Below are 21,570 nucleotides of genomic sequence, written 5' to 3'. Positions count from 1 at the left end.
TCCCTCACACACACACACACACACACACACACACACACACACACACGTCCTCTTCTCTTTTTCTTTGAGCTTCCTCCACCTCCCACACATCCACACACCCACCTGGATCTCCTCCTCACTGGAAGCTTACACCACCTCTACAGTAAAATAAAGCTTCGAAAGTCTCTGTCAGTATTTACTCAGCAAATGAAACTGAATTTATTTATTGTGTGTACTACTGTATGTTGCTGTGAATCAGCAGGTGGATCAACAGCAGCATATGCAGTCAAAACAAATAAAGAAGAAAACCCCCACCACAATACACTTTGAGGTCAACTATGTCTTGATGAAAACATTAATTCTGTTTATTATTTGTTCCACAACAACCTGTTTATGGCATTTCCTTTATCAAAACTCTACTAATAGGTATGATGCACAGCAGGGTTATTCAACTATGTAGTTCAGGTGGCCACAATTTCAGAAAGGTAAAGGCCTCAAAAAGGTAAAGGTAAATTGTTACATTGCAATTTACATTTGTGCAACCTCTACTGACAACCTATCTTGTCCTTTACTTTGTGTAAACAGCCTGCAGTTCAGTCAGAGATTCACTACATTTTTATCACCTGACTGTTGGTCACCCATGGCCTTCCAGTTGCATTGAGGAGCACAGAATTTATTGTTTTTTACAGCATCTGGTTTGTGCAAATATTTTATTTTTGGTGATATTTTAAATGAGACATGTAGAATAAAGTGATTTTGATAAAATATCACAATTTTAAGCTTAGATTTGGCTACGTTTTTGTTGGAAGCTTTCATTACACACGATGCGTCAAGGACCGTGGCAAATTTGAAAATCAAACAATAATTTTATTTTTACGATAAACTGTATATAAAGCTGGTCAACTGGTCTCCATTTCCTCCCACTGTACAAAAATGGAAGCTAAAATATCCCGAATATGGCCTCTGCCATCTTATGCTGGTGATGTAATTTGGAGCCAGAGTCTGCAAAGCCAAAACACCCATCTGACTAATCGCGAGGAGCACCACTCATCGTGAGCACACTGATTGGCACACACAGCTGTCAATCATGATGTCAGACCCCCCTTTTTATAGCATCAAATAACTGATAAAACCAAACATATTAGAAAAAGGAACACTTAAACATACATGTAGAAAAATGTCTACTCTTCACATGATTTTTTTCCCTTCTTTTTCAGGTTTAAATTTGTATCAATCTGTAAACAGAACTGATCAACAGGCTGCCAACTGAATGGCCCTGATGTACAGTAATAACATCTATAATATTTATAATCTGAAGACAAGGGATGAGATAAAGTAATCTTTTCTAAACTATATTTTATACACAATAAGTGTGTTCAAATACACAGTATCTGTGTTTTGGTTTTACTTCACTCTATCACTACTAATATTATATTTATGATTACAGTCTGTCTATCTTTCATCACATTCAATCTACCCTGAGATGTATGGAAATGATATAAGTTGTGTGATCCAAAATTACTTTTATGACTACTACATACATAAAAAGCATATGCAAAGAAAGTGAATCCTGTTTTCTGAAATACAACGTAATTGTGTTTAAGGAGAAATAATAATACGACCATTTTGTTTCTAAAAACAATGATTTTCTGAAATCAGTTTGGACATGTCTTGGTAATATTTGTCATCTCAGGAGAGCGTATATTAAATTTCACTGAACTGAGAGAAGGAAAGAGAAAGAGGAGGGAGAGTGAGAGGGAGAGGCCCGAGCCGTAGCATGCCTTTCTAATTCACAACAGCTGAAACAATACAGGACCTGCGAGTGGAAAGGCTAAGACGTTACACACACACCATCCCAGACAGATTTAGATCATACGACTCCAAGTCCCAACAATCAATCGCTTTCTTGATCAGTCCCCGACACACACAGAAAGGTGTATGTGTCCATGTGCATTTATTTGTGTGCCAGCATGTTACAGGAAAGGCTCTGCCAGACAGATATGATTAGAGAAATGACGTCAGAGTGATCAAATCAGCCCCTAAGAGACAAAAAAAAGAACACACGCAGACAGAAATAAGAGTCAAGCTCTCACACACATAATAGACAAACTGAGAGTCACACACAGGCATGAATGCAGACAGAAAGAGAACAGAAAGACAGAAAATAGTCCAGGAAAAACCAGAGAGCCAGTAAACAGCTCTGCAGTCCAGATGACGTATGACTTGGATTAGCTGGGGAGTCATGGGAGGGTTACTGGGTTCTGACACACTGAACTCCTCTGACTGCACGCCGCCTTTGAGCCAACATGGCTGCTAACAGTGGAAAACAGGTTAACTTGTAACTCTGGGTCCTCATTTAGTGCAATATGAATAGACAGGGTGAAAAAATTGGACTTAACTGTTTTTATGTTTCATCATTTGTTTCATATATTTTCTAGTTATCAGCTTCATCATGTGGTTTTGAGGATTTACATACATACTCTATATTCATATCAGGTATGATAAATGGAGAGCATGTGTCTGTGAAGCAGAAGCATGTTTATTTCACTCATAAACCACTACATACACTACATACAATCTTATATATGTCATATTTTCCACCTTTATTTTCAACTCTAACTTGCACTATTTTATGTCTCAGATTTTCTTTTTTTAATACATTTTAATGATCATTGTTGGAGGGAGCTTGAGACTTGAGATTTTCATTGCCAACCACTGCTTCTCTGTGATTGTTGAGATTTAAAACATGCTGATGGGTTTTTAACAGCATATAATGTGTATCAGATTTAAGAACACTTTTCATTTAGACTCTTGTGCATTAACTTTTCAAAATCTGGACATGCAGTTTGAGTCTGGGAATTTAGATGTCACTCATGATTAATGACTCCCAGACCTTCATAGAAATGTTGCAGAGGGTCTGACTCATCCATATTAAATATGGGCTGTCTAGAACACATCATGGGTTACATTACATTGGTTTGTTTTAGCACAGGGTATCTTTCATGCGTGGAAAAAGACTTTACAACAGGGTAGCATTTCAAACAGGCTATACAGTTAAAATGTCTATTTTTGGCCTACTTACTACTAATTACTAAAATTTAAATGTGTAAGCAGCTCTATAGGTGAAATTTAGGACACGTTCCAGCTGCACAGCTTGGGTCCAAAGACAAGCAGTGAGCGGCTGGCCCAGTTTGGCTTGACTTCTACTACCATCATTAAATAGTTGCTGACACAGTCAGTGCGGGGAAGGACAGTGAGTCACAGGCTTACACATCCTCCAAAGAGGTGAAGACTACAGGATGATGAGGTGGAGAGACTATAAGAGAGACTATAGGAGGATAAAACAATAGAGGAGGAGGAGGAGGAGGTGAAAGGTGTGAGGGAGCAGGAGATGGAGGGGGTGAAGACAGGGGAGGCGTGCAGTCATGATTTAGGAGAGGGATTTTCACAAACATGTGTGCACAAAGACACACTCAGGCCTCCTGTTCTGCTGTCACCCAGACTAACCAGCCCTTCCCAGGAATGTCCATCTGCAGCTTCGGCTTTAGAGCCTCGTAACGCCCCTCTGCTAAAACTCCAGTATGTGTTTGTGTGTGTGTGTGTGTGTGTGTGTGTTCTCATCCCACCCAGAGACTATGTCAGCTGCTAAGGGACGGAGGGAGCCAGGGGCATGTAGAGGGATGTTGATGCCACACCCTAATGTGTGTGTGTGCGTGTATTAGTGTGTGAGGGTGGGGTGAGGAGACAGCTGAGATTCTGGATTGCACCCCGAAAAAGACTGGAATTAGAAGCATCCTATGATGCAGAGTGTATGCACACACACAAACACACACACCTCTCATCAGCTCACAGAGCAACCCTAAATACAAACACAGATTCCACAGTAGCACATATGTGCGGACAGGACGGCCATGTATAAACATGTACATGGTAAATAGCAATACTCTGACTCGGAGACGGGCGGCTACTTCTTGATCCAGTCGCTCATACAAAACTATAGCTGTATCCAATGTCAGTCCCTATAGACACTCAGTAGATTACTCTGGTAATGAGCAGTCAAATTGAGATTTCAGACACTTATAAATGTGTCGCAGGACTGTGACTTCCTCAACTACAAAATGTGATGCACTGCAATGAGGGACTGTTTGCAGAAAGTGGTATTCATGCCATGGACACCACTTCTTTTGTTCCACTGTGGGAGTTTCTGAGGGCAGAATACAGTGCACATGTTGAGGGCTGTCCAATACCAGATTTTGGGCATGAAAACCTCAGTGAGAAATATCCATGATTAACTGAAGCTTAAAAAGGAGTGACAAGAACATCAGTCAATACACCCAAGATAACATGACAATTAGCAGGTTGCACATTTGCCCTGATAGCTAGGAAAAAAGAACCCTTTGTAAGATAGCTAAGCTGTTATAGTTTTTGTGTGATTTGTCGAGCTTGTTGTAGATTTGCGACAGACCAGTTTCCCTTGATGTATCTGGCACTTTTGGGAATCATCTTTGCAAATTTTGAAACTATTCCAGATGCTTCATGTTTTTAACATCTTGCTAGCATATCTGTAAGCCTGTAATGTGTGGTCAAACTGTCACAGGCGCAGTATTGTTGGACTGCTGGTGACTGACATTAGATAAAAGCCAGTCAGAGTCACAAAACTATCACTATGTTTAAATGTCCATGTCTGAGACAAATTAAAAATAATCAATTTTAATGGAGAGCAAATAATGTTGGATAACTATTTCTTCATTTATGGGCTATTTTGCATGCATACAAAAAAGAAGCATTCAAACACAGATTTTGATGTCAATTACCATGGCAATGATTGAATGAGCTTTGAAACTCTGACACATTCGGTCAGCCCTGAGAGAAATGTAATTAAAGAGGAAGTAATCAAGACCAATCTAACCAGACATTTGCTGCCAGGTGCTAGAGACACATTTGGTTATATATATATATATATATATATATATATATATATATATACTGTTTTATGAACCAGTACTAATTTATGACAGGAATGCTAATAAAGAAGAAGCAGACAGAGGAGGTCTCTCTCTCTCTCTCTCTCTCTCTCTCTCTCTCTCTCTCTCTCTCTCTGACCCAGTAATTCTCTGTGAGATCACTGTTGGGAAGTTTAAACAATAATGTGACAACATCACCTCCCACTCCCATGACCCCTTATCCCATGGCTGCCCTCCACCCGTACCCACACACACACACAAACACCACATCCCGAGCCCCCTCGTCTTTCTAAGCATCGGCATGACATCATCCCTCTGGATTGGAAATGGGGTCTTGTGGGGGAGGGGAGGAGGAGGAGAGGAGAGGGGAGAGGGGTGGCCTGGTCTGTTTTGGAGCCAGACAGACATGTTTAGGTTTGAAATGAGCCGAGCTGGATCGGTTACAGAAAAAGAAAGAGAGAGAGGGGGGGGGATAGAAGGTGGAAACAAAGCAGGACAGGGGGTGAGCTTCAAAGACTGGACGAAAGAGATATTTTCGTCGATCCCTCTCTCTAGGATCGGTGATATATATACTGTAGTATGGCACAGAGAGACGATAAAAATGAAATAGACGCAAAATGGGGTCAGAGAACGGACAGAAGCAATATGTGGAAAAAAACCCTCTCACTGTATCTCTTCTATCCCTTTATTTCCTTATCTTTCTCTGTGCATCTGTAAGCCTGCCTCGTGATCCTGCTCTCCATGACGATGTGCCGCCTTTCACTCAGTTTGACTCTTATTTTCTGTCCTTTCCTAACAATATCCCCCCTGCGATCCTGCCTTCGTTGTTCTCCTATAAATACCCCTCTGCCCCCAGATAAAGTGACAGACCATTTCTCCATGCTCTATATACCCCCGCAGACAGTAGCTATTATACATTCTGCCCCTGCTATTACTTTTGCACCCAGTCTGTCTGCACCTCTGCGAGCTCACAGTTCACAGCTTTAACAGAGGAAAATCTTAATCAGTGCATGAATAACATGATTAAACACCTACATCTCCACTTATTTTATCTGGGCTTAGTAATGCCTTGAATGGCTTAGTTCTTTTATTTGCAGTTTTTAAATTGATTTTTTTAAAGGATGCATGAAAATAAAACAAAAGAGGCAAACCACTGCACAAACAAGACTTTTGCCATTTTTGCAAAATATTATGCATAAAAAAATCAATGGAAGGCTAAATATTACATTGGGAGATGAACTTACAAAAAAAAAAAGTAATCCATTTTGACCAGTTCTCACAAACGCATCCTTCTGAGGGCCCTGACACACTATGCTGACGGTTAGCCTTCAGTCAATGTTGGGTTGTCATTTAGCGTCTGTCTTCCTCGTTTTTATGGTGTGTCCCACACAGGTAGAACTAGTCGGCCCTTGCTGGTTGTTTTTTCATTCAGCATGTTGGTTTGGCGTCACTCACTACGTTTACATGACACTTGAAAAAAATGAATTATTGCCTTAATCCGACAATAACTGGACAACTGAAGTGCATGTAAACGCATTACTCCAACTAATATCGGAGTTCTCCAACTCCGATTAAGACACCCAGATAATGCGATTGGAATTCGATTTTCTCCGGCATGTATACGCCGTAATTGGAGTTAAACTAGACAATGCACGTGCGCATGCTCCACACCCCCCGCGCTGGCGTATGACCCCGGAACAGACAAGCCATGCTATTGTTGTAGCCCTCCAACAGCATACGGCGTTCTTGTCTGCCTCTCGAAATCACCATGACCACGAGGGATAGTGTGCACCTTATCTGCANTTGAGGAGGAGGACACGTTCCCGTCAGTAATTCAATTTTCTCAGTTGCTTGTAAACTGGGACAAGGACAGAAGTCCGATTAGACGCCAAAATTGAATTTTGAGCATAGCTCGATTAAGCTGTGCATGTAAACGTCAGAGGAGCCCACAGATGAGAAAAATCACTCTGATCAGCAGTTCAGCTCAGTGTTCGGGAAGAGAGATGTAAGTGAGGAAGGTAAACAAAAGGTAAAAGTCGAGGGCATGAAATCGAATCAAACTTGTTATGTTAGGTGATTTTTTAAAACAATTGAGTTCTTCAGCAGAAACGGTTGGTAATTGTGTTATTATTTGCAAGCTCACGCTAAATATCATTGTTCTTTCAACATCAGGTTGTGTTGTTAATGTGCTACAGGCTAACTAGTGTCTTGAATTCACCCGGTCAGTCTGCTGGTTTCCCTTTTTGAGTAACGAATACAGAATACCGTCACCTGCTGCTGTGGAGAGTTATTTCCTCTCACACAGGTGCAAAATGTACGTGCTAGTTGGCCGTTGGCTGTAGTTTTTGCGGTGTGTTCAAACGCAACTTGGCCGAGACACAGGTGACCTGAGGGAATGCAACGGTTGGCCGCCCCCACCACTAGTTCTCTGAAGTCGGTTTGATGTGTCTGGGCCTTTAGTTCTCAAGTTCTAAGTAATTGTCTTCATGACATAAATATTGTACAGCAGGTCAATCTTTTGATGCAAGCCGCTAATACAATAGTATTTTCAGTTGGTATTTATCTCTCTTAATCCACTCAAGTTCCACTAGCTTGCTCAGGTACATTAAATATTGTTCAAAACATTTATTAAGATGCCAGAGATTTTTGTCCAAAATGCTAATTGTTTTAAATTCAATGCAGCAATAAAAGCTGGTCCTTAAAGAGTGCCTATATGTCTTCTATATGAAATGAGTTATATCAGGAAAGAAAAAACACCAATCTTCTCTTTGAATCATGTAAACGTGTTGATTGAAATATTTCTGAAAGCTTATTGTTTGTGCACCTGTAAACCTGCTCACTGACATGATTCATCTAACTGTTCACCAGACAAAATACATGTAACAGCTTCACAGTCTTTGTCTGATCCAGCTCGCTTTTTCAAGTGTAGCCTATTTAGCTTTTCACAGCTCTCTATCTCTCTGAATCTCTCTCTGAATCCCTCTCTTTCTCTCTCTCTCTCTCTCTCTCTCTCGCTCTCCCTTCACCCCTCTCTCCTTCTCTCAACACCTCTTTATCTCCTCTGTCTGTTTGTTCTCCGCCACACATTTACACGGCTTGCTCTCATTAAGAGACGGGTGAGAGGGGAGAGGAGGCAGAGAGAAAGAGAGACCCAGGAACAGAAACGTGGATTGAGGATGAAACATGCAGACGTAGAGAGGTTAGTAGGTCAAGACAGAGATGTAATTAAGATGTTTCACTAAATATCCAAATAATCAAATTAAGCCAGAGAAAAAAAGAGGAGAGAGTAGGAATGAAAAAGCAGAAATGTCTCATGAGACAGAAAAAAAAAAATGTTCTTTGATCCACCCACACGTCTTAACAACAGTGGAGCCGATAACTCTCCAGAGAACGAGCAGGAGTCCTACTAAATTTTTCAAATGCATGAAAATGATTAGTGCTCATATCGCATGAATCATCAATCACTTTCAAAAAATAAAACCACAGCCTTCTGGTGTGCACAGGGATTCGTGCATACCTCTTCTGAGTTCTCACATACTTGCATAGCTCTCTAAAGTGGACAGGATATTACATCATGGCAAGAAAAATGTGCTCCTTAATGACAGTAGTTAGACTGAAAGAGAAGTCTGTAACTATAAAACGAGTGGCGGAGTAACGCAATAAAACACAATGGAGGTGCCAGCCAAGCGCATTCCTGAGGTCAGCTCCAATGCACTTTGAGACAGTAAAAGGGGATTTATCTTTAAATGCAGAAACAAACTGCAGTCGCTTAGGTCTTAATGCTAAAATAACACAAGAAGTAAACAATAAACTAGAGAGACGTTATTTATGTGAAGCATGTTTGCTCTTTTTTCCTTCATTCCCCTCTCAGAATACATCCAGTTATAAACACATTCTCATTATGATCAAATAACTCAGTAAACATTGACTATCTTGTGTTGGAGCCACTGAAGTGCTTTTGTTCACTTTGCTGTTTTAAAGAGAGGACAACTCTTTATCCTATATGAAAATGCATCAATAATTTTGATGATTGTTTAATTTCTTCAAAAAAATGAGAAAAATTTGTGGAATCCAGCTTTCAGATGGGAATGATTTCCTGCTTTTTTTTCTCTTCTTCTTCTTTGTAAACTGAAATAGTTTGGGTTGGGTTGTGGGCTGTTGTTTGGACTAAAAAAACTATTTGAAGTTGTGAGTTGAGCTTGCTAGATTAGATATAAAATACGATGGCTGCTTGCTCTGTTGTGGTTCAGCGGAAAAACAAGCGGGGCTAGCTGCTAACAGCTACCACTGCTACTAACAAACACCATAAATATATTCAGCTCCTCCATCCACAGTCAGACACGCACACTGCTGCATATTTTCTGCCACAACTGTAGAATGGACATGCTCACAAGTTGCTTCTGGCTGCCGTTACTGCTGTGTGAGTGCTTTGCAGGCTAGCCAAACATCATGGCGGCAATTATTTACAGGTGTTTTCCAATCCGTTGGCGCTCTGAACTCTTACTGCTCATATATCATTAGGAAATAATTGCAAACATGGCTGTTCTCAGCTTTGTTGTTTTAAATAATTTCCTAATATATTTTAATAAAAAAAATTATCATTTTGTTTTCCTCTCAATTTTATTCAAGTATGCTCTGAGTCCCAAATTCATGTACTTTAAGCATCTCAAGCACCTTGTATGAACCCTGTAAATAAGAGGACAACTCTATATCCTAAATGAAAATTAATCTACAACAGTTTTGATAATCGTTTGAGTAATTAGGCTACTTTTAAAAAATGACAAACACTTGGGCAATCCAGCTTCACAAATGGAAAGGACTTGCAGCTTTTTTCCTTCTTTGTGAATCAAAAATGTTTGGGTTGTGGACTCTTGTTTGGATAAGACAACCAATTCAAAGACGTAACATTGGGCTCTGGGAAATTGTGGTTGTTATTTCTCACTATTTTCTGCCATTTTAAAGACTAAACAATTCATTACTTAAAGCGTAACCACAGATTCATGTATAACAAAGAGAACTGACAATTTTAAACACCTTAAATCATACATCCCCTCTAAACATGCTGCAAGTGTTGCTTCTCTTATGAAACCCTTCATTTTATAAATTCCTTTTCATTAATCTTTCATCTGGATCCTCTTGCAAATTGTTAAGGCAACATTCTGCAAATTTCTAATGCAGGATGATGACTGTTTTGTCGCATCTAAATCAAGAAAATTTTAATTGGTTGTGGTGGTCTGAGATGACTATCACTTATTATGTTGTGTTATTTTTCATTTTTAAGAACTCTCTGTGTCCTGCAAACTGTACCAGACCACCACTAAGGACTTTCCTGCTGGGAAACATCATGTTGTTCTTTACAACAATAATTAAATGCTTGAGGTTCATACAAAAACAAAAACAAAAACAAAAACAACAAAGAGAGGCAGTTCCCATGCTTTTACAGTACCAAGTGCTGTTAGCCACAAGAGAGGGGAGGAAAAAAAAGAAACCTGTGATTTGCTGCAGTATCAAAATTAGACCAACGTCCATCACTATGATGACAAGGCTAACAAGTTAAAAATGCTACAAGGGCAGTGCCTGAACATCATGAAGTGTGTGTAAGAGAGAGAGTGAGAGACAGAGAGAGGCAGAAGAGAGTTTGTGGGAAATGCTGTGAGAAAAGAGCATCGGAGCTGTTCTATAAGGAAAAAAGCTGCATTATCCAGCAGCATGTCAGGCATTTCAAAGAGCTGTGTGACTCAACTAATCACCATCTCTGATTCCTGACACACTATGAGAGTCTTTCTCTCTCACTCTCTCTCTCGCTCTCTCTCACACGCACGCACGCACGCACGCACGCACGCACACACACACACACACACACACACCATTACCTCATGGTCTCTAGAGGTATGAGCAAGAGGGAAAGGATGGGTACAGACCTCCTCAGAGGCTCTACAAATATTGAATGTCACTATTCATAAAACACACACGCGCACACGCGCACACGCGCATGCACACACACACACAGAGCTGTGCCCTAAACCTTAGCTCGTGTTACCCTGAAGACTTTTTGTTTATCTGTACAAATTAGTTTCAGTGGCATTATGGGAAAGGAAGAGACTGTGGACACAAACACATACAACCTTCTCACCCTGAATCAGTTAGATTCTCATGTTTTACCCACACAATGAAGTTATGTGAATACATTATGACCACCAAACCCAATGACCGATACACATGTGCTCATACACACTACTCAAGTACGCCAAAGAAAAAGCAAACCAAATGGAGTAATGAAGAAAAGACAAGATCAGGAATATAAGAAATTTCTGCAAATCAGCTTTCAATCAGACTCTGCAACCATTCTTTTCCACAGGACTTCATTCACACACTGCCGCTTCACACATCACACATTCACATCACAGCCATGTTAATAACCAGCACAAAGAAGTCCACTCTACCTTAAACTCCTGCAGCTGCTGTTTGATCATCTCCACCTCTGTGCCGACCATACCCTGTGCATTCAGCCCATCTTCGGCTCTTCCCAGCAGGCCTTGCAGCTCACCCACTAGCCTGTAGAACTCCCGAACCCTCTCAGCAGCGTCCTCGATCTGGTCCAACCTGGCCTGGCCGCGCTCGCTCAGCTGCATAACAGGGGGAAAAAAAGGAATCGTGACCGGATGAAAGCAGTTTAACATTCACACAAATAAAGTTAACAACTGCACTTAACAACCCTTCCATTATCATCAGCATCTTCATCGTTCCTCACCTTGCCAGCCTGGCGGCTCAGAGCCTCCGTCTCTCTTCTGAGAGCCAGGAGGTCAGGAGAGGAGCCTTCCCGCCGCAGCATGGTGGTGCACTCTGTTGTGTGACCCTCCAGCTCTGACCTGAGGTTGGCCAGACGGGACAAGAAGCCCTTTAGGGCATCAGCCTGAGAGGCCAAGGAATCTGCATCACGTCCGACGGGGCTGAGGGAGTCCAGTTCATCATCGAGGTCGGCGATGCGTGAGAAGACGTCGCGCACGTGAGACTGGACCTCGCCGACGCCCTGCAGCCGGGACTCCAGGGAGGAGCAACACTGCTCGATCTGATAGAGTAAAACAGCATGGAGAGGTGGACACAAGGTGTTAGGAGAAAAAAATATAACACTAATGTCTATCTCTACTCTTTGCAGTATTTCTGGCATAGAAAACCTTTTATTCAAGGTGTCAGACCCAATTAGAAAAAATAAGAAAAAACACTAAAACGACAACATGGTGAGGTGGAAGATGAAGACTTTTTAGAGGATTCTGAGCACAAACAACACCATAATATACAGTATTAAATCTGAAATTATGAACAAACAGGTTGACTTTTAGGACTCCAACTGGAATGTTTTTGCACAATTTTGTCACAAAATGGAGTTCAGTGTGGATAAAGGACAAGGATAACATGTCTGTGACACAAAAAGATTACCTAATCAAACCAGAGGAGCCTCTGTGATAATATTTTCCAGGTCAAAACTGAACAAATCACTGGAACAGAATAATGTGTAACCAAACCAGAAAATGATGCAACACAACAGTGAGTAAAAATAGATTCTGTCTGTGGAGGTGCAAGAAAGAGACAGTAGAAGTATTATCTAAGAGTACAGTAGGCTGATTTGCATCATCTCTAACAGCACAGCAACTCTTTTCCTACCAACAATGACATCACATCAATATTTAAAAAAAGAAATTAAACATCTCAGTGAGTAACAGTGCAGCTGAATGGTTTTATATACAGTCACAGATCCTGCGATAGCTGCAACCTTAAATGGAATATTTGGAAGCTGGATTGCAGAAAATAGATGCAACAGTGTGGGTGCTGAATTCTCAAAGCTCCGGTTTACATTTCAAACTGTGATAAAGTGCTGAATGTCCACAGTGACCATATATGACGACTGTAAGTCAAATAGCAAAACTCTTCTGACAGCTATAGTTGTTCTGCTCTCTCTCAGCTCACTGACACTTGTCTGCTAAGCACCCACACACCCTCACACACACTGGATCTTACACCCTCACACACCGTGACCCTTGGTATAAATAATTTAACTTCTTTTCACAGCAGACGGCATCATTTGCTGAGGATACATGAATTCATGACTGTTGTGATTCCTTTCATCCCCCTGCTCTCCTTGTGTTCTGCTGTTTTTCCACAGCTACCTGCTGGGCGGAGGACTCACTGCACTGCTTTAATATCTGGGTCATGTATATTTTGGACATCCCTTAGCTTTTATTGGCGATCTCTGATTAGATTTGGGAAAGTTAAATACAGTGTTGAGTGCTGACACTAAGCTACAAAGAACTACCACTACTTCCTGTCATCAATGCACAGTGCAATGTGTCAGAACTTGAACTGAACATCCAGGAACTTAAAACATAAACATGTGTCCTAACAGAATGATTACTGTTAAGAAAAGAAATCTTACTATATGCTATTATTGTCTGCAGATGTAATTGTTTGAGGCACATTTTATTTGCCTAGTGATCACTATCTAAACCTGGAGCATTTACAACAACAACAACAAACACAGTTCCCCTTTGTTCTCTGTTCCTGTTTATGACTCTGCTCCTTACCTTGTCAGTCACATCCTCAAACTCCTTCTCTGTCTCTCTGGCCTGCTCCTGAAGCCTCTGTGCCCCATCGGTGCTGCCTCCTGGTGTCTGGGGTGCGTCCTGTACCAGCCCCTGTGCCAGGTCTCTGAGGTACACCACCTGAGGATTCAGAGACCTGAGACTCTCCTGCTGGCTTCTCAGCCGCTCCAGGCTCTTGGCACTACATGCCTGAGTGAGAGAGAAGTAAACATGCCAAAGCCTAAATTAAGTCTTGATGATGACATTGTCTTCTTCTGTTTTGCACTGTTTTATAGAACAATAAAAGCGACATCAGGACAATGAACAATGTTTTTCAGTACCTGTGGTCCCAGAGCCTCCTGGACTTCAATCTGGTGCTTGGCAGCCTCCAGCCTCCTCTCTGCTGCCTGTCTGCCCTCCTCAAACTCCTTCAGGCGGCCAGAAAGCTCCTCCAGCTGGGCAGTGCGGGTGTGGAGCCTCTCGCCCAGTCCATCCACCCTGCGGTTCAGCTGGGCCTTCTCATCTCGTATCTACAGAAAATGAGTTTACATTACATCCATTTAGTTTCTTCATTTACTTAATTTATGACTTTTAAAGCACTGACAACACTAATGAGTTGGGATGTTGGGATTAACCTGTGTTGCCATAAGCACTGTTACATAATGTCATGGTTTCATGACTGTAAAAATTTTAGAACCCACTTTGTAATGTTCCAACAAATTCAAAATGCCCATCCACCCCTGAATGCTCAAGTCAAGGAAAAAAAAGAAAACATAACTGTGTTCAACAATGTGTTACTGTTTACTTTTAAAATCTTGCTGGATGTTGGCAGTCGTTTTTCTCTCATTATCTGTAGCCTACGTTCTGTATATCTATTCCCATTCAACCAAAACACAACACACTTAAGAGAAATCAAAATCAGTAAAACTATGCACCTCTTCCTCTCCAATGCAGCATTGTTCCAGCAGCTGATCTGCGGCAGTGTTGAAGGCCTCAAGGAGAGGTTGTCGTCTCTCGAGGTCCAGCGATAGACCTCGGGCCTTCTGCAAGGCTTCATCCAGGGCCGATGAGTCCAGTGACGGCTGGATCTCTCCATCTTTTTCCTCGCACTCTGCTATCCATGGTTTCAGCTCAGCCTTGTGCTGCTGGTAGGTTTCTGCTTTGCTCAAAGTGGTCTTCAGTCTGCCTTCTCGATCTGAGAGCCTCTGGTTCAGCCCCTCCCAGTCCTGCTTCAAGGACCCTAAGCGAGACTGCAGGGCGGTGCGTTCATCTCCGCCTGCGGGTAGACTGGCGAGCAGCGATGCTCCCTCAGCTTGAAGCAGCTCATAGGAGCCCCGCTGACTGGCGATCCCTCGCTGGAGGTCGTCCGTCTGCGCCAGCAGGGAGCGGATGGCCTCCGGCTGACAGGGCAGTGAGTCGATAGATGATTCTCTGGGATCTGCCTGCTTGTCGAGCCAGGAGCGCAACTCCTCAAACATCTGCTGGAACTGCTGGGTGGACGACAGGGCGGCCTGGAGCTGAGACAGACCGTCAGCTAGAGGAAAGAAAAGCACAGGGGATTACAAACATAAACACTGAAAAACAATTTCAAACAAAAAGGACTTTTTGTTTGTTTATTTTATTGCATTTGTTGAGTCGTGTTTCTTGTAACCAAAACAATGCTCCCATTATGGCTAAAGAGGGATTAAGTTTGAAAGGAAATATTGTTCGACTGCATCAAAACTTAACTGATTAAGTCATCAAAGTGGACCATTATCTCTGTGTAGAAAATCACTATCAATAAATAAGTCAAGTAGAAACATACCAGGCACTTACAGAAGTCATATTTAGACTCACTGAAAGCACACTTGCTTTATCAACCACATAAAGTCCACAAACCTGCACGCTCCTCTAAACTCTTTAGAGGCCCGCTGACACTCTCCAGTCGTTTACTCAGCTCTTCCTTCAGGTAGGGTTCAGCCACGATGGCGCTCAGCTCCTTGCAGAGCTTTTCAGCCTCGGCCAGCTCGGTCCGCCGTCTCTCCAGCTCTGAGCGGATCTCTCCGGTTTCCTGCAGGCGGCGTTTCAACGCTTCGGGCTGGGCGCTGAGCGAGGCCTGACCATCTAATCTCTCACCCAGAGCAGAAACACTGGAGGAGAGCTCTCTGAGCAAGGCCTGGGCAAGAGAGGAGGGTAACAACATTATACCATCATAGTGACAGTGTAACATGACACCATATACACCAATCTGACTAGACGTACCTGGTACCGCTCGCTGGTTCCTTGAGCCTGGTCGATGTGGTTTGACCTCTGAGTCAGTCGGTTTGTTAGCTCCTCCCACTGCTGGGAGATGGAGGCCAGCTCAGATCGCACCTCTGCCAGGTCTTTAGGGTCCTGAGCAGAGTCACCAGTCTGGGAGAGGATTCCCTCAGCGGACTGGGTCAGCTGGTCAAACTGTGGCCGTCTGGTCTCAAACTCACGCAGCATGAACTTAACAAAGACGAGAGAGAGGACATTATTCAGTGATGCGATCAGGAATTAAAATATCAGGCTTCATGAAAAATAGAATCTCATAAGGGAACAAAAAAAAGAAAGAAGCTGTGTTTAAAGCAAATGAAAGCCTGAGGAAAACTTGGGGAAAAATCTAAATTTGAGATTAAATGAAAAATGCCTTTTTAACCCTTTCAGATTACATCTCTGCCCATCTCTGTTTTCTCTGATGTATTTCCACTCATGCTGGATTTTCTGTATCGATTACCACTATTGTGTGAGTGCGTGTATTTATAACTGTTCCTTTTGGTGTTATCTCTGTGGTTCTGTCTTCTACATACCTGTGCTTGTTGTTTCTGTGTGTTGAGCATGTTGGGGTCGATGCTCAGTGGTCCCAGCACACTCATCATCAGCTCCTTCTCCCTCAGCCACGGGCCCAGCTGATTGGCCGCCGAGGCAAAGCTGCCCAGCCTATCGGCACACGTCTCCAGCTCAGTCTGCCTCTGGGCTGCTGTCTGATTGGCTGTCTGCCAGCGGGAGTCTGGGGAATTTACCAATCGAGGCAGAAGTGAGAGATGCAGAATGTTGATAGATGTGTTTATATATTTCAGGGGCAGGTTGTCAAATACCATATTCATTGTTACACGTTTTCTGTCTGGTTTCCTTCCTTTTATGATTAAGTTGTACAACATGAAAGTCCGATTACAGTACAGTGTAAAAATTAGTGTAATCAGAAATCATATCAGTGATGCTGATGAAACCAAACCTAACTCATTGTGAAGAAAACTGACAAAACAATTAGACATTTTCTTCTTTTGTCTCTCCTCCTACTTCTTCTGTCCCCTTCTTCTTCTCTGACTCATGTTCTGGGCATCCATCAGAGAGTGTGTGTGTGTGTGTGTATTCAGTCCACATGGCTTTGAAAAGGCATTATGAAATATGAAATATATAAAGGCCCCCTTCTTGGATTTCACCTTAAATATTTCTGTCTCGGCCCTGGTAAAAATATCAAGTATGAGAGCGAACAAATAGCTTTGACAGGAACACTTCCCACTCTCTCCCTGGATAGTATTGATTCCTCAGTTTCTCGCCATCTCTTAGAAAAATTATTACAAATTCTGAAGCACTGTTCCACCTTCCTTTACACAGTTCTTGAAAAACACACCACAGTAGAAATGCCTAATCTGGTTTCCTTTTCTAGTTATGAACACCACTTCATTCTTAACGCTAACAAAACGCAGTAGCATCTCACTGAGCTGAAGAGAAGGTTAATCTAAGTTAATTTAAGTGGTAGGTTTAGTGGTCTCAAGATCACATATTTTTAGGCTTTTTATAGTATTATTCTCTTATAGTTTTTATGGGGTGTGTGTAATATTTCGCCTGAAGTTTTGTGGATTTCATACTGTGCACTGTACAGTGTTGTCCTGTGGTGATCTGTTGTCATGTATTAAATGTCATGTAGCCGTTTTGGCACTTTTTTTGCCCAGGACAAATTTCCTTTAGGACATTAAAGTTTATCTTATCTTAACACCCCTTTCTTTTGGAACTTGATTTTTTTAAGCAAAATGAGAGGGATGACATGAGCAAAATAAGATGTGTCCTTCAATGTCATATACTGTAGGGCTGAGTACTTCATTTAAAACCCATCATTAGAAGTGAAGCATTCTGTCAGTAAAATTCCACGAGTGTGTAGAGTAGCCATTCTTTTGAATATTTTGATGGCATCTCGGTGCAACGAACTGCCAACTCTGTCAAATATAATGCACTTGACTCATCACACCACAGAGTGTGTGGGTTGCCATAGTGGGCCAATCACACATTGCATTATATCAAAGTACCCTTGTGGTGATTGGCTGTGAGCATACCATACAAAGTCATTTGTACAAAAAGGATCAGACGCAGATATCCTTTGACTGGAGAAGTTTCGACAACTTGGTACTGGGTGATTTCATTCAATACCTTAAAGGTATCAAGTAAACATATCCAGGTTACATCTTTTAGGCACATACAGTACAGTCCATTCTTTCCAGTGTTTTACATATTATTCATATTGTAGTCTTAAAGAGGCTCTATGTAAAATTCAGAGCGTACAAATGGACACTGTTCTTTACACAGAGGTGGCTGAGCAAATGGGTAGTAGCTCATGGTGCTAACTCCATAAACAGCACTTCACAGAGGTAACTGTTGAATGTTAACCAGTTGGGAACTGGAGGGTGGGTGCTATGCCTATGCAATGACGCCATCCTGATATCTGTGGCGGTAACTGCAGAATAAGCACAGTGCAGAGTGGCGGCCGTGGGCTAGTCAGTGGGCTACACGCATGCACTAACATGCATGCAAGGCCTAGGCTAGCTTACTACAACAAACTATGGACTCCCTGTACTCTGTGCTATAGGAACCTGCACAGTATTTCTATAGCCAGCTGCAGTATATCCAGTAGCTGTTACATCCATCATTGTTCTTTGGTCTTTCCCTTTGGGCATCTGCAGTAGTTGAGGCAGAGCTCTAATCTATCTAGTTTATGTAAAATGGCTGTCCCGTCATCTTGTCATATGCCCTCATGTATTTTTGTCATCTGCAGCACCTACCTATCTCTTGCAGCTGTTGTCTCCAGGTGTCTGCCTCGGGAGAATCAGGATTGTCAGCAATCAGTTTTCTCAGTGTGCTCTTCAGCTCCTCAACCTTCCCAGAGTGCTCAGCCAGCTCTGAAAGCAGAGCCTAAAGGAGAAAGGGAGGAAGACCATGACAGAGGCTTAATGCAGAAACTTAAAAATACCAGCAAAACAAACAGAAACAAAACTGTGTTAAAAGAGGGCAAAGGCCATCATGCCCTTTCTTCTTTCAGTTCGTTACCTTGTTCTCCTGGGCCTGGGCGCGTACCACCTCAGGTTTGGAGGGCGAGGCGGTCTGTCCCTGTTTCAGGCTGTGCTCTCTGTCTGTCAGCCAGCTCTTGAGCTCATCAGTGCCCTGCCTGGCCTTCTGCCTCAACTCCAGTGAGGCCTTCTGCCGACCGAGACGCTCCTTCAGCTCCCCGCCCAGCGTGTCGTATCGACCGTTCACATCGGATACAGCTACCTGGAGCTCTGTCAAGTCTGAGGGCACAATAAGAGAAAGTCGCTTATAGCCTACAGCAAATTGGAGGAGTGATTATCAGCAGGGCAGATAGAGAAAATAAAAAATAGACAAGTAAATAAAATAAACAGATTTATATCTAGTAAAGTAGGCTAACAGGGAATACAGTTGTTGTTAGCAAACAGGAGTGTAGTTCAGGTTGATCAGGACAGTCTAAATAAAGGGCGATCCTGATGTGGTAATGTGTTTTTCTAACTGAACATATTTGCAACTGACAGATGTTAAGCATACAGACAGCTGACAGGAGACAGGACACTGGAAACAGTTAAACAGAAAACGGTGCAGTAATCTCTCATTCCTATCAGGATCTTTTTTTGTCATCACACTGACAGAAATAGGTTTCCATACAATGCAATTAGTGTTAAAATGTATCCTAATAAATTAAAAGAAAGAGGGAGAGAGAGAGCCATGGGGATGGAGGGAGAGAGAGAGAGAGAGAGAGAGAGAGAGAGAGAGAGAGAGAGAGAGAGAGAGAGAAAGCTCACCTTTACAGGTGTGAATGCCATTGACACTGCTGGGACCTGCTGAGCCATTGATTTGAGGAGCACCTGGGAGAAAGACACACACCTGACTGAGACAGTGGCACTACAACACAATGATGTAAGCATGGTCACGCACAAAACAGGACCTGTGATTTACCGACACGTTCAAAAACGTGGACACAAATAAAATCCTGACAAAAAACTCTCTACAGCACCAGGGAGCCTCACAAATACTTCAGAGGAGGACGCTGCACAAAAGCCACAGACGACAGCAGTGAGAAAGACATGGAGGATACCCTTTGTCTATACACAACACAGAGGTGTAATGGACGCGTCAAAAAGAAACACTCATACATCATTTTATGTAATATCTAAAATTTTAATCCATGCTATCCACATTTGCTGTGGTCTGCTCTCTGATTCAATCAGAAACGCATTTTTCTGCCTCCCTAAAATGTTACTTTTGTCATTATTGATATGTCCTTCCACCGTCCACAAAAAAAAACACAAGCAGTTTCAACCATGAAATTATTTACATAACAATTACTAATCTAGTCTCTAGTCTCCCCCATTATTGACTCCTGAACAATTTCAAAACATTTCTGAAGCACATCCGCATTTCTTTGCTTAAACCTGTCATCACAGACTGTCTGAACCAAGAACAAATTACCATAACAGAAATGATTATAAAGTGCCCTGTACTGCCCTCTCTCCTGCTCCCCTGTGTTTATTTTTCAGTTTTGTGTTCTTCTAAGGTCAAATAATTATATAAAATCCTTGGTGATTTTATTTCCTTCCACCTACAGCATCTGTGGCTCCCACCTAAATCGCTTGCAAAAATGCTCTCATGAGGACAGTAAGTCATTTAAACCGAGGAAGGAGTGAGAGAATGGATGTGTTTGGTAGCGTTTCCATCCTTGTTCTTACCAGTTTTGGTCTGAGGAGCGGTGATATCAATGATGAGGGACTCCAGCTCTGAGCCTGTCTTGTTCAGCTCCTGAACTCTTGATCCCTGTGACTCCCAGTCATTCAGCAAGTCCTGCAGGCAAAATGCATTTTGCTGAGTCACTGAACTTTAAGAGCTCATGATATAGTCGCATGATTCAGACAGCACATTCCCTTGTTTTCTTCATATTTATGTAAAAAAACTAAAACAAACAAACAGTGGATGCAGGGACTTTGATTCATATTTGTGTATAAATTATTACAGACACACATGCACACACACCTTGAGCTGCTGGACTCTCCTCTGCAGGCCCTCTGTGTTGAGGCTGGCCTCCTTGGACGGCAGCTGGTCCTGTGCCGTCTGAAGCCACCTGAGGAGGGAGCCAGAGAGGCCACGGAACTGGACCAGCTGCTGCTCACAGGCCTGGATGGCAGCAAACCTGTGATTGGGAAACAGAGGAAGACGGGGGAGGAAGAGGATGGTATGAAAGAACAGCAACAGAGCACACAGAGCAATGATAGAGAGGGTGAAGAAGAGATGCATAAAGGAGGAACAAAGATTCATACTAAAAGGACACTTTAGATCTTCTGAAGTGGGGTTGTATGAGATACTTATCCATAGTCATATCCACAGTGTATAACCTACATTAGATGTCAGTCAGTACACTCCCAGTTTGGAGAAGCAGGCAGGAGTACCGACACAGAAGCTAAGCTATGAACTGCTGTGGACAAGGGCAGCAGCAAAATGTATTTCAGCAATTAAACTGATTTAGACTTTGTTAAGGTGGGCCTTTTTTAGGGTGGCTTAAATATGTTTTGCTGCTGCCCATACTCAAAGCAGTACATTGCTTAGCTGACTGCCATCTACTGTATGAAATACACTCACTATAGATAAGTATTTCATATAATCCCATTTTGACAGATTATCTCCCCCAAACTGTTTCATATTACATTAAATAAAAAGAATATGCAAAGCATTATCTGACAGGGGGAATTCAAAGTCCACACTGGCCAATATTAACG

The 21,570-nt window shown here is 42.3% G+C and overlaps 1 protein-coding gene across 12 annotated transcripts in view; it reads right to left on the bottom strand.

The window, feature by feature from the left end:
• macf1a (microtubule actin crosslinking factor 1a) overlaps positions 1 to 21,570 on the bottom strand; it is a 266,838-nt gene that overhangs the window by 60,176 nt on the left and 185,092 nt on the right. For all 12 annotated transcript variants that reach the window (XM_050034872.1, XM_050034874.1, XM_050034883.1 and 9 more), the window contains 13 exons: positions 20,831 to 20,987; positions 20,530 to 20,641; positions 19,606 to 19,668; positions 18,842 to 19,080; positions 18,577 to 18,706; positions 16,330 to 16,529; positions 15,761 to 15,988; positions 15,398 to 15,674; positions 14,455 to 15,053; positions 13,861 to 14,049; positions 13,523 to 13,729; positions 11,695 to 12,012; positions 11,387 to 11,569 (listed from right to left, as the gene is read on the bottom strand). In XM_050034872.1, coding sequence (XP_049890829.1) covers positions 11,387 to 11,569; positions 11,695 to 12,012; positions 13,523 to 13,729; positions 13,861 to 14,049; positions 14,455 to 15,053; positions 15,398 to 15,674; positions 15,761 to 15,988; positions 16,330 to 16,529; positions 18,577 to 18,706; positions 18,842 to 19,080; positions 19,606 to 19,668; positions 20,530 to 20,641; positions 20,831 to 20,987 — 2,902 coding nt within the window. The remainder of the gene's footprint in view (positions 1 to 11,386; positions 11,570 to 11,694; positions 12,013 to 13,522; positions 13,730 to 13,860; positions 14,050 to 14,454; positions 15,054 to 15,397; positions 15,675 to 15,760; positions 15,989 to 16,329; positions 16,530 to 18,576; positions 18,707 to 18,841; positions 19,081 to 19,605; positions 19,669 to 20,529; positions 20,642 to 20,830; positions 20,988 to 21,570) is intronic.

Source organism: Epinephelus moara, chromosome 22 (assembly GCF_006386435.1).
Source record: "Epinephelus moara isolate mb chromosome 22, YSFRI_EMoa_1.0, whole genome shotgun sequence".
Taxonomy (NCBI): Eukaryota; Metazoa; Chordata; class Actinopteri; order Perciformes; family Serranidae; genus Epinephelus; species Epinephelus moara.
Note: the sequence above shows the minus strand (reverse complement) of the source record. Positions and strands in the feature narration are given on the sequence as shown.